Consider the following 13,958-nt stretch of genomic DNA (forward strand, 5'->3'; position numbering starts at 1 on the left):
TTCACTGTCACCGTGCTGATTAACTCCCACACAGACTTGGAAGAAAGAGTCCAATTCTCCCTGCACTAGTTCTGGCTCTGGGCTCAGAGCTTCCCTCAGTGCAGCTCTTGCCCAGACACCAGAACCTTCTTGTCACTCAACCAATGGACAAGGGTCCACCCTCAAGTAACCTGACTCCTGGACTCACCAGGCACTGCCAACCACTCTCCTCGCCCAGTTTTCCTCCTACCTCATTCACTGCCACCCTCTACACACCAGGCACTAGGAGCCCAGCTGAAAAGAGGACACTCACAGCAGCTAGCACACGGACATGCCAAGCACAGGGATGCTCTACCTCAGCTCTTAGTGACCTCTTAGGCCAGAAGATCCTTTGTTGCAGGATCTTTTTTTTTTTTTTTCTCTCTCTCTCCCAAGGACATTGTAGAATATTTAGCAATATTCCTGGCCTCACCCACAAGACAATAGTTGCACCCCCACCCCATCACCCCCACTGTGACACTAAAAATGTCTCCAGACATGGCTCTGGATGAGAAACACTGCTTTAGCTGGATTCTTGTGCCCCCTGCCCACCCTCACAGAGGGGGGTCCCCAGAGACCTGGTCTGGACCACCTTCTTTCTCCTTCCACATGAAAGAGTAACTAACCTTAATCACTCCACCTTCATTTACCAAATACCATTTACCAAAGGCCTCTTGGTCCTTTCTTCCTGGCTGACCCTCAGACAAATCAAACTCTTTCTGTCTAAAATGGGCAAATCCAACTTCACCCTCTTCTCACCTTCCTGGGCCTGCTCCTCCCATTCTCCCAGTTGACAGGAACCCAAGCCCTGAACCCTGGCATCATCCTCAATGCCTCCCCATATAAGTAATCACCAAGCCCTTGACCACCTCCTCCTCCCCGAAGTCTATCTCTTCAGGCCCATTTCTATGGCCTTACCTGAGGCCCACCCAGCCCAGCGCCTGGATGACTCTAACCACCTATCTGCGTCTGGTCTTGCTCCCCAACTGCTTTCTCCATGGCTGCCTGCATAAATCAACTCCCTGCTGAAAACCCTTCTGGAGTACGGCAGCCCTTCTCAGTCTAGCCCTGCCAGCAATCCAGCCACATCTCCAACCCCACCTCCCACACTACCCATAATCCAAATTACTTGCTGGACCTGGGAGCCACCACATCAATTCACCTTCATCTCTTTGTGCATGCTGATCTCCTCTGCTGTGAATACCCCCACACCTGCCAGGCCATCACCTGATCACTCTTCAAGACTGACTCAGCTTGAGCTTCATCTTCCTGGAGCCCTCTACCTTCCCACATCAGAGGGCAGGATCTCACCCTACTGACCACCATCAGAGCTTAACCCAAATTGTGCTGTGATAACCTGCTCACCTACTTTCCTCTCCAGGAGCTCACCTTCATATTCTTGACACCCAAAAAAGGGCCTGGCAAAATGAAGGTGCTCAATAAATGCATCTTCTAAGATCAATTCCTGGGTCAACATTACATGGACTATCTGTCAGACATGCCAGCATCCCAGTTCAATAAGACAGGAAAAGGGCTGAAACCGGTTTGGCTCAATGGATAGTGCCTCGGCTTGGGAACTGAAGGGTCCCAGGTTCAATGCCGGTCAAGGGCATGTACCTTGGTTGCGGGCATATCCCCAGTAGGGGGTGTGCAAGAGGCAGCTGATCGATGACTCTCTCTCATCAATGTTTCTAACTTTCTATCTCTCTCCCTTCCTCTCTGTACAAAATCAATAAAATATATATATTTTTAAAAAAGACAGGAAGAGGGTCAGGGCAATAGAAGTCTTTGTGTGCCAGCCCTAAGTCCAGGATGGCAGGTGGGACAATGATTAGAGAGAACAATGCATACCTGGCTGCTCCAGGCCAGCTGAGAGAGGAAACTAAGGACAGTTGTCTGCCCACCTTTTTAATATGATGAATTAAAGACAAAGTGGGCAACATTACTATAAATTCCAAATATCCTTGTTCTCTGTCAGGGATCTATCTAGTTGGTGGTTTTAAAGTGGAAAAATGGAAATTGTTACTACTAACGATACTAGAAAAGGAATGTACATTTTGGAAACAATGAGACAGCTCACACAGTGTGGGGACCTGCAGGACAACCACAGTCACATGCTGACTGTAAAATGTGGACTCTGGTCCTGACTGCCCTGGAAGGAGCGTCCTTCCTCTCTCTGAGAGCACTAAGAACCCCAAAAAGGGTTGTTGGCTGGAACAGTTTCAGTGACCACAGGGCAGGCGCCAGCAGAAGCAGCAGACACGCCTTCTGGCTGGCCTTTGCCTCTGGGTCTTCAGTTCCTATTTATGTCCTTAATAAAAGCAAAATCAGGGATCCAAGATGGCTGCGCCCAGGTGAACACCTAGCCGCAGCCGCACACAACAATTTCAATAAAATACAACTAAAATATAAAACGGACATTGCCCAGAACTACAGGAAGGTTGACTGACTGGAAATTCTACAGCGAGAAGCAAGGAGAAAACCAGAAGGAGGCTTGGAGGAGCTGGAAAAGCCCAAGGTACGGAGACGCGGCGCGCGGAGAGGACGGAGCCAGAGAGGAGGGAGGCCGAGTGCCTGGCGGGCGTTCCCGAGCGGAAAGGAGAGAAAAGCTCCGACTGTGCTGGGCCCCCAACTGCTCTGAACCCGGTTCTGGGCCAGACCCCGGGGACTCAGGCTCTGCCATAGGGAGCCGGGCTGTAAGGCGGAACCCCGGGGAAGTGGCGAAAGGAGGTCCCGGCAGTGCGCACACGGTGCGCAGAGAAGGGACAGTCGGTTGTGCCGCGAGATTGCCCTGACGGGAGGGAGACTGGGGCTCCAGACTGCTCTGAACGCCACCTCCAACTCCACTTCCAACTGAACTGAACCCCAATACCGGGCTCATTAGGGGAGAGCATAGATTGTTTGGCAGCAGGCGAAAATCAAGGGCACCTTTCTCTCAGAGGCGCCGGCAGCGAGCACTGAAGGACCCGCATAGGGCGGGGCTGACGAAAGCCAAAGCTGCAGGCTCCACCCTGAAACCGCGTCCCATCAGTAACTGCGAAATGCGACAACAAAATAGATCACAAACGAAAGAAATGGAGGACAAAAAGCGTCTGGATATAGAGTTCAAATCTACGCTTATAAGGTTTTTCAAGAATTTCCTAGAAAAGATGGATAAGGCCTATGAGGATATGAAAAGAGATCAACTAGAATTAATAAGGAGTCAACAAGAAATAAAGAATACATTGTCTGAAATAAAAAATATTTTACTGAGTCCTAAAAACAGAAGGGAAGATCGCAAGAATCAAGTCAAAGATTTGGAACATAAAGACCCAGAAGACACTCCTCCACAGAAGCTAGAAGGCAAGAGAATCCAGAAAATTGAAGATAATGTAAGAAACCTCTGGGACAACTTCAAGCGAACCAACATCAGAATTATGGGGGTCCCAGAAGATGAGAGAGAGCAAGATATCAAAAACATACTGAAAGAAATAGTGACAGAAAACTTCCCCTACCTGGTGAAAGAATTAGACTTACAAGTCCAGGAAGCGCACAGAACTCCAAACAAAAGGAATCCAAAGAGGACCACACCGAGACACATCATTATTAAAATTCCAAGAGCAAAAGACAAAGAGAGAATATTAAAAGAAGCAAGAGCAAAGAAGGTAGTAACCTACAAAGGAGCACCTATACGATTGTCAGCTGACTTCTCAACAGAAACCATGCAGGCCAGAAGGGAATGGCAAGAAATATTCAAGGTGATGAATAGCAAGAACCTACAGCCAAAAATAATCTACCCAGCAAAGCTATCACTCAGAATCGAAGGCCAGATAAAGAGCTTCACTAATAAAAAAAAGCTAAAGGAGTTCATCACCACCAAACCAGAATTATATGAATTGCTGAAGGAGGTTCTTTCAGAAGAGAAAGTAAACAAAGATAAAAATTATGAACAACAAATACATAACTATCAACAAGTGAATATAAAAACCAAGGAAATTAAAAAAATCTGATGAACAATATTAACTGTTGAATATAATAGAATCAGAGGTATGGAAGGGGAGTGAACTGATGATTCTTGGGGAAAAGGGGAGAGGGGGGCGTGGGAAGAGACTGAACATAAACTGGGCACCTATGGATGAGGACAATGGGGAGAGGGGAAAGGGCAGAGGGCGGGGTGGGAACCTGGTGGAGGAGAGCAATGGTGTGTGTGGGGGGGAAAGGAACATTTGTAATAATATGAACAATAAAAACTTATTTAAAAAAAAAAATAAAAAAAAATAAAAGCAAAATCAGCATCTCCAAGATAACATTTTCAACATGTTTCTCTCTTTTCAAAGAAACTGTCAAAGACTGCCACTGAACCAAACTCCTTCACCTGACTGGCCTGGCCTTCAAGGCTTTCCACCTTCTCCTCCATTCTCTGCCATTAGCTCACAGTTCCCCTGCCTTCCCAGCCGATGTTCTCAGTGACCTACAAACAGGTCCCTCTACCTGGGACATCGCTCCCTCTCCCCGGTGCCTTTCCAAATTCCACCCCCTCTACATGCCTCCCTGATCTTTTCTGTCAGTCCCAAACCATACGGCGGTGGTGCTTCTGTCTGCCTCTCCATTCAGCCCACCAAACCCTCACCATCGCTGACTAGGCGGGTTAGAGCAATAGGGTGTCTCATACTGCTCCTTGGATGCTAGAACACTTTACACACTGACGCTCAAATAATGTTGGCTAAGTTGAATTGCATTGGAAGATAGTTTCTTGCCTTTTGACTCTAACCTACCCAGACTTGGCATTCAAGAGGCACAGAAGTCATAATTAAGGAAAATCCTGCGGGAATAAAGGGTGTTTTAGGGTATATGGAGAGGAACTGAGGACTCAGGCTGTGAAGAGCACGGCGTATCAACGAGAGCTGTGTAAGCTGACCGAGATCACAGCAATACGCCGGAGGGAGGCTCCCATCTCTACCTGCATGAGATGCCGGTGTGCGTGTTCATAGGAGGGCAGCGCTCCCTCCCCAATCAGCTCCGTGTCAAACAGCTCCGTGATCAGGATGTTGGCACGGCATGGCATGTCACCATCTGAGAAATACAAGAAAACAGTGTCAGAAACAAGCAACAAGCCAGAAAAAATATTAACAGCAAATGTATGCCAGATAAAAGGTTAATAAGTCATTAAAACAAAAGTACATATAAATGCTGAAGTATTTAGAAGTGTCATATCTCAACTGATTTTCTAACAGTTTTAGCAAAAAAATCCATATACATATACAAAAATGCTAAAATTGTTAAGTCTTGGTTAAGAGAATATGAGGGTTTGCTGTACAACTGCTCTTTCAAGTTTCCTGTATACAAATGAACAGTTAAACTCTTAATTATTAAATTAGCAAAAATTATTTGAAAAGTAAAAACTGAATGCTGGTACTTCAAATATATCTAGGCTGCAGAAAGGGAGAGAAAACCCAAAGCAAGAAAGAGAGGCTGACAAATTCCATTGATACCTCGAATTCAGAATCCTCAGTGTCTTATATTAAATCCAACTGAATTAAGTTTATTTCTTGTTATCAAACAATACCCATTGTTTGGGAAAGTAGGGTTAGGGAGGATCTATTAACTCCACTTTCTAAACTTCTATAATGTAATGTAATGTTACTTCTACAGTTATAACTTTTAATGAGCCAAGAGACAAAACAGACTTTGGAAGGGACCATTCATCATGGAAAATTAACTAAACACTCCTAATGGCTCATGAATTACAATTTGACAAAGCCCACTCATCTTCCCCACAGAGAAAACAAGTCTCATGGATGATGCAAGAGAACAGAAGTGTTTGAAAGAACAGTGCAGCAGAGCCTAAACCTTGAGTCATGGAGACCTGGGCTTTGAGCCTGCACCCTCAGCACTGACCATCAGTCACCTCATCTGTTGAGGGGGCGGGGGGACTTAACAGCATCTGCTCCATGCAGCAGTGGTTAGATTAGCAAAGGTAAAAACTATCCACTTCCTGTGAAGTACACTTGTGCTCAATGGCAATATGATGTGAATGGTAGCTAAGAAGAAACATGTCCTCTGGCCCGGAGAACACCCTCCAGAGTGGCCCTGCCTATCCTCTCTAATGTGATGCTAAAAACTCCAACGGGAATTCACCATCCCAAACTGAGCCAATCACATCCCACCCCCATTCACCTGCTTCTCCCTCTGATGTTTCCACCTCAGTGAATGGCACTACCACACAGTCCAGAAACCTGGGCATCATTTACTAGCTCCAGGAGAGTAGAGACCCTGACTGGTCTGTTCACTGTACCCGAGTGCCTAGAAAAATCCATAACACCCAGCAACTGTCAGCAAACATTAGCTGAGTTCTTGATTCCGCCCTATCACTCTACATCCAATCAATCACCAACCTCTGCAAATGCTGCCTCCTGAATAATGTTTAAGCTAATTATGTAATTTAAAATGATTTATTACCCAAACATGCATCAAATCAATAAAACTTTATGACCCAGTGAATTTCAACAAAAACTCCTGACAGCCTGGTGTCTAACATGTGAGTGAGAGCCTGAGGAGGGGAGCTTACTCCAGGTGCCTCCTAGGTCTTACCCCATGATGGGACGGATGAACAAATGCCCCCTGAGTCAGCTGCACACATGCCTGTGTGTAATCCATCCATCTCTGGGAAACAGGCAACGAACTTAGATGCTATTTTTAAAAAGAGCTGAGGACAGAACCTTCGAAAACGTGCATTTGGGGGAGAACAGGAAGACTAAACAGCAGAAGTACCAAGGCTGCAGTGTTTGAGAGGAGAAGCAGAGGGAAGACCATCAGCCTCAGCAATAAGAAAGCCACTGACTGTCAAGTTGGAAGAGTGGAAATAAAATCCCATGCACAAGGGGCTAAGGACTAAGCAAAGTTGACAATCTACTCACTAAATAAATATTACTGAATTCTTTCATGCCAGGCATGAAAGTTATGGAATGGAATAAATAAGACCACACAGTCCATGACCTCAGAATGCTTCAGCTGAGTGGGGATATAGACATTAAATACATAATTACATAATGATGTCATTATTTCTTGATAAGCACTACAAAGAAAAAGCATTAAAGGACCTGAGGGGTATGGCCTCATTCATTCAGGGTGTGTGTATACAATACACAGCCTAGAAGAGGTCACAGAGCCACAGAGAGAGTGACATAGCAAAGGCTGCTCTGCTGGTCGATCTCTGTGTTATCAAGACAGACAAATTTTGCCCAGCTGGTGTTTCCGTGGTTGAGCATTGATCTATGAACCAGGAGGTCACGGTTCAATTCCTGGTCAGGGACATGGTCAGGTTGCAGGCTCGATCCCCAGTGTGGGGTGTGCAGGAGGCAGCCGATCGATGATTCTCTCTCACCATTCTACCTTTCTATCCCTCTTCTTCCTCTCTCTGAAATCAATAAAAACATATTAAGAATAAATAAATAACCCCCACCTCTGGCCAAAACAGAGTAACTGGAATCGAACTTATCAATCCACTGTAATCAACTACAAAACCAGACAAAATATTATGAAACAAACATTTTCAGATGTTGAACAAAAGGCAACACAGCCGAAACCGGTTTGGCTCAGTGGACAGAGCATCGGCCTGCGGACTGAAGGGTCCCGGGTTTGATTCCAGTCAAGGGCATGTACCTTGGTTGCAGGCATATCCCCAGTGGGGGGTGTGCAAGAGGCAACTGATCGATGATTCTCTCTCATCGATGTTTCTAACTCTCTATCCCTCTCTCTTCCTCTCTGTAAAAAATCAATAAAGCATATTAAAAAAAAAAAAGGCAACACAGTTTACACAGTTTAATCCCCAAGAAAGGACACAAAGTGACCCCTACTGCTGCTCTGGCTTTTAGCAAGCAGGCTCTTTCCAGACCACAGTACAGGGAACGAGAATGTGAGAAGAGCACCGCAATCTTGCTGAGCTAAGGAAACAGCAACTGGAGTTCAGGGAAGTGGAGGCATCTGGGACTTGCAGGAGAGAAAACAGAGATAAAGTTACACAGAAAAGGGCTTCAGAAACCTGCACAGGGCTCCCCTTAGGTCACTGTTGAATATAATAGGGCAGGACTCTAGAAGGCCGGATAAAAATAACCACGATGCTGTAAGGTGAACAATTTCCAGAGTTCACAAAGGACTGGGTCACATTCTAGTTCTGATCAGCCAGCACACGGGCGCTCAGCAGAGACCCTAGAAAGGTCATTACCAGTTTGGCTAAAATAGCCACAGAGCTATGGTTCTCAACAGGGGTGACCTATACAAGAAACTACCCTTCACCCTGGGACACCTGGCAATGTCTGAAGACATTTTTGGTTGGCACAATGGGGAGGGAGATGTAACTGATTTCCACTGGTTAGAGGCCAACATCTTACAATGCTCAGAATAGGTCCCCCACCCCCCAACAAAGAATTATTAGGTCCAAAATGTCAACAGTGCTGCTGTTGAGAAGCCATGACTTAAAGCTACTGTAACTTTGCTTCAATAAAGCTTAAAAACAGCCTAGAAAGGACCAAACTGATCTACAAGTAACCAAGCTGCATGCCAAAAGAAGCTTTTAAAGGAAGACAACAAAATTCAGCCCTTAGCAAGGCAAAGTTTCCACTATCCACAGCAAATAAAAATTACTAGATATGCCAAGAAGGAAAATGTAGCCCAGATCTAGGATAACAGAACAAACCACTGGATGACAGAGATGGCAGAAATAGGCGATAAGAGTGTTAAAATAGCTGCTATAAATATGTTCAGTATTTAATGGAACATAAGGAGAAAAAAATAAAGTTATAAAAATATAATCATTACAGAGATTAAAAAATACATACCAGAAATGAAAAGTTAACTAGATGTGATTAACAGTGGATTAGACACCACACAGAAAAGATCAATGACCCTAAAAACCTAGCCAAGAAACTGTGTCCATCAACAAATGAAGGGGTAAGCAGCCTATGGTATGTCCACATATGAAGTGTTGCTTTGCAATAGAAGAGAATGATTTCCTGATACATGAAACAACGTGGTTGATATCTCAAGAGCAATATGCAACGGAAAAGAAAGCAGGCACAAAAAATACACATTATATAATTCCACTTACTCAAAATTCTAGAAAAGGCAGATCTCATTTCTCCTGAAGAAAGCAGATCAGTAGGCACCTAAGGCCGGGGCTATGGGAGGGATTGAAGAATCTCTTTGGGGAAGGATGGAGATATTCTATTATCTTGATTGTGGTGGTAGTTACAAGTTTATTTAAATTTGTCAAAACTAATCAAACTATCCACTTAGCATGGATGCATTCACTTTATGTAAATTTTGCCTCTACAGCCCTGGCCGGTATGGTTCAGTGATTGGAGCATTGGCCTGAGCACTGAAGGGTGTTAGGTTCGATTCCTGGTCAAGGGCATATACATGGGTTGCAGGTTCGATTCCTGACCCTCATCAGGGCACATGCAGGAAGCAACCAATCGATGTGTCACTCTCACATTGATTGATGTCTGCCTCTCACCCTGCCCTTCCTCCCCCCCTCCCACCCCTGCCACTATCTCTAAAAATCAATGGAAAAAATATCCTCAGGTAAGGATAAATAAAAAAGAAAACAAAAAAAAATTATACCTTGGGGGAATAAAAAAATATATACCTCAATAATGTTGATTAAAAATGGAATAATGATTTGTGCATTCTTTTGTATGTATATCATGTTCTAAAAATTAATAAAAGGGAATTCCAATTTCTTCTTTTGTGCATGTTTCCGATTTTCTATAAAAATGTTGTTGTTTTAATGGGAGAAAAGTGTTGACCTTAGGTAGATGCTTCATACTAAAGTACTGTGTTTTAAAAATGGGGTTATGTTCACAACCTTACTCCAGGCTTCTTTTACACATCTTTCCACTGTGCTCTCCAGGTATCAGTGTCATGAAATTTCAGAAGTCCAGTTCAAACTCCTAAACTCTAAAAAATATTGTGGGAACGTGGAGATATTGTGCTACACAGGCAAATCTCTCATGTTAGACGCGGAAGCAGAATGTCAGAACTAAGCAAAACCATTTCTGCTATATACTTAGTATCACTTCTGTCTGATAAAACTTGAATCTCAGAGAGCTGAGCCACACAAGAATCCAAACTTGCTTAAAGCAGAAGAAGGTTTCATTTGCATCACTGCTATTGCTCTTGATTAGTTCTGGTTTACCCATTGCTGATTCATTTTAGCTAATAGAGAAATAAACCAATAGAGAAGAAAAGTGCAGGCCCCACGCAGAAGACACATGCAGGCCCCACATCTCTACAATTACTTGGATAAGTTATTCCAGACAACTTGAATAAGCCATTTCCTCTCTCTTACAAAAGCAAGCAAAGCTATCAATGTAGTATGTGTTTATCTTACCTGGCCCCACAGTAACCTCTGTAGAATGCTTGTTGATAACCTTAATCTTATCACTGAAGCCATTTTTCTCCACAATCTTCACAGCAGCCTCAGCCATAGGCTTAAAAACCTACAAATGAGAGCCAAAACCCAAGAAAATAAGCAATCAATTTAATAAGCAATCATCCTAACACCCAATACTAGCAAGACATTCCTTGATTCTAGTCCTAAGTTTTGAAGTAAAAAAGGTCTGCACTACAGAATTTCCTTCCAAATATACAAAATGAACCTTTGTTACCATTCAAGATATAGGCAAAATATTTATTTGGGCCTGTTTAATTTAAATAAACAAGACTTCATCCATGTAACTGCAATACTTTATTCTATAAATGTGTGTCATGAAAACAAAGGAATGAGATTTCCCTGAGTTTAACTGGCAGCTAGGAGTCCCCAGGCACAGGAGGGGAGGGAGAGGGATCCCAGGGAGGTTGCGCTACCTAGTAAGGACAGCAGGTGTCAGTGCCGCACTAGAGGGAGCCAGGAAGACTTCCCTCACAAACTATGATCTGTGAAGCTGCTCTGGACCAAAGTGAGACTGTTACTGTGTTAGACCTAAGTGTGAGCAAAAATGGGATGTGACCTTACTCTGGCCAATGACATCCAAGCAGAGGTTTGTTCCAGATTCCTAGGAAAATTCCTCTTGCTCTTAATAAGAAAAAAGTGAGGCTCTAGCTGGTTTGGCTCAGGGGGAAAAAGTGAGGAACCCAGGACCGTGGTTTGTTTTTAAGACACTTACCACAGAAATCATATACCTGGGTTGTGGGTTTGATCTCCAGTCGAGGAGCATATGGAAAGCATATTTCTCTCTTTCCCTTCCTCTCTTTAAATATGTCCTTAGGTAAGGACTTAAAATATATATATGTGTGTGTGTGTTTATATATATATAAATTTTATATATATATATAAAATTTATATATATAAATTTTAGCAATGGTAATTAACTATGAATTAACAAACTACCTTTATTTTATATTTAACAAATTTCCTATAAAGATATGTATGATTTGCATGATCAGAAAGATAACAAGTTTCATGATTTATTATGGGAAAGAAATGGCAGATTGCCAAACTATTGGTAAACATAATAAGATAGCTGGCTCTGCAGGAACATTTAAAATAGTAGGTCTCAATCTTGGTGCATATTCAAAACGCCCAATGCCAGACCACATCCCAGAATAATTAAATCAAAATCTGGTAGGGGAGATGTAGAGGGGGGCTGTTTTCATGCATGTCAGGATCACTGAGACGCTAAAGCGTCTCAGTGATCCTGACATGCATGAAAACACTGTTTGCAGAGGGGAAAACATGCTCCTAGGGGAAGAAATTGTACCTGACTCAGTTCTGTGCTTTCAGAGCCTGGCCCTGGGCCTGGCACAGAGTGAGCACGCCACGAATACCTATGAACAAATGGGCAGGCAAAGTGCAAGGGGCAAGACACCCACGTGAAGAATGTGGCTTACCTCGATGGCATAGCAGAAGTCGGCACCTGCTGTGACTGCCATCATGGACAAGAGCCCTGTGCCGGTGCCAATGTCGAGAACCAGGGCCTTCTGTCCTCTGTCCTTCACCCTGCTCACAGCAGCCCGGATGCCCTGGTAGTATTTTATATTCTAAGAGAAAGGGAGAAGTAACTGTCACGACATACTAGTTGTTATAGATAAGTAGAAAGGTGCTTTGTGAAATTCTGGTCATGGTTGGCATCAGCAGTGCGAGTCATGACTTGTGGCCTTTCTGGCCCCTCGAGGAACAGCACTGGCTAGCTGAGCCAGGCCGGCCTTGTGAAACTGCCAGAGCACTGGGTCAAACTGTCACCCTTCATTAAGCAATTATCTCCCCTCCACACCCACTCTTCGGTGTCTGCTTAGTGATGCTGGGGCTAGGGCTCTGGAAGCACCTTCTCCTGGTTCCAGCCGTTAGGTGCACACATAGAAGAAGGATATTGAAGGTGACTGGAAGGTAGAAAGAGGGAGGTAGTTGCTCCTTCCTGTATGGCTGCTGCTCTCATCAGTGCCCTCCCAGGTTCCAGGTGCCAGCTCCTGCCTGGCCTCCCATAACCAGCCTCCCTGGGCGTCCCTCATGAGTAGCAGCAACACTCAGAGACTCCTCTTAGAGGTCCATAGGACCTCTCCTCTAAGCTTCCAGATCAGGGGTAGGAAACGTGCAGCCCTCAGGCCTATCATGCCCACAGAGGTCCTATGTTTTGTCCTAATTCACACTCAGGTTAACGGCAGAGCCAGAAATAGGACCTAGCCTCCAGACAAAATTCCCAACCACTACGCCATACTGACTCTCAGCATCATTCCAACATCGTGCCTCCAGGGGAAGTTTTTAATTTCCCATAATCCGAGATTTCAAAACCCCACATCAAGGTAACAGTTTCCTTTTACACTTACTCTGTCTTTGTCGTGCAGCATATCAGCGTAAGAAGATCTAAAAACCAAAACGACAGGTCAGAAACCTCTGCTAAAAGTAATATACATCAACATGTGGGCATATTCACAGATATATAAATGCATTCTTAAATCAGATGAGACAAACATCCAGGCAGATTTTAAACTATTTTAAAAGAATTAAGTGAGGAGGGGTATGGAAAGTAACCTCACACAGTGATATGATCATAAATTCCTAAGTTAACACACCTTTGGAATAAACCATCCTCAAGAAGGCACATACATAATCTTATTAAGCTATCCTATATAATCCAATCACCACTTTGCTTTTTCCCTCTTTAATTTCAAATGCATAGAAGCAGCTACAAAACTGTTATTCTCTGGAGCATTTGAGATCTTGCTCCCTACATATATGGTCAGTTTGGTTCAAATAAAAATTCTCTACAAATTTGGAATTTCATACATCAACAGTTATCCTATATATTACATAGGCAATATGGAAATTGACTATCACACCCTCACAAGATGGCTGCCTACACCAGGCCAGCAGAGGAATTAATGAGGGACAACCAAATGATGAACAAACAGGCTGCGTGGGGTGACCAGGCCAGCAGAGGGGGCAGTTAGGGGCAACCAGGCAGGCAGGCAGGTGAGTGATTAGGAGCCAGCAGTCCAGGATGTGAGAGGGATGCCTGACTGCCAGTTTAGGCCCAATGGGGCCTAAATTGGCAGTCGGACACCCCCCAAAGGGTCCTGGATTGGAGAGGGTGCAGGCTGGGCCAAGGGGAACTTCCCCCCGCCCCCATGCACAAATTTCATACACCAGGCCTCTAGTATTCTATGATTCTTTGGTACTAAATAAAAAACCTCAGGCAAATATTTATTTTTCAGCAAAGAACCTAAGACCTAAGAATGCTCTAGTAGTCATCCCTGTCACAGTAACTCCAAAGCCACTAACATACTGATCATTTTATACATTACATATTTTTAAATTAAATCTTTATTATTGAAAGTATTACACATGTCCTCCCCACACACACACACTGACCCCTTATAACCCACCCCCATACACAATTTTTCCTTAGACTAACTTAGGCTGAGTTTGTCTAATACTTTACATAATCTCGCATAATTTCTACATT

The 13,958-nt window shown here is 44.0% G+C and overlaps 1 protein-coding gene across 6 annotated transcripts in view; it reads right to left on the reverse strand.

Annotated features, from left to right (window-relative positions):
• The window catches only part of PRMT7 (protein arginine methyltransferase 7), a 33,681-nt gene that overhangs the window by 14,817 nt on the left and 4,906 nt on the right, over positions 1-13,958 (reverse strand). For all 6 annotated transcript variants that reach the window (XM_036441429.2, XM_036441431.2, XM_036441430.2 and 3 more), the window contains exons 3-6: positions 12,820-12,856; positions 11,887-12,036; positions 10,388-10,496; positions 4,958-5,070 (exon numbers count right to left, since the gene is read on the reverse strand). In XM_036441429.2, coding sequence (XP_036297322.1) covers positions 4,958-5,070; positions 10,388-10,496; positions 11,887-12,036; positions 12,820-12,856 — 409 coding nt within the window. The remainder of the gene's footprint in view (positions 1-4,957; positions 5,071-10,387; positions 10,497-11,886; positions 12,037-12,819; positions 12,857-13,958) is intronic.

This window comes from Pipistrellus kuhlii, unplaced genomic scaffold (assembly GCF_014108245.1).
Source record: "Pipistrellus kuhlii isolate mPipKuh1 unplaced genomic scaffold, mPipKuh1.p scaffold_m20_p_17, whole genome shotgun sequence".
NCBI classification, from domain to species: Eukaryota; Metazoa; Chordata; class Mammalia; order Chiroptera; family Vespertilionidae; genus Pipistrellus; species Pipistrellus kuhlii.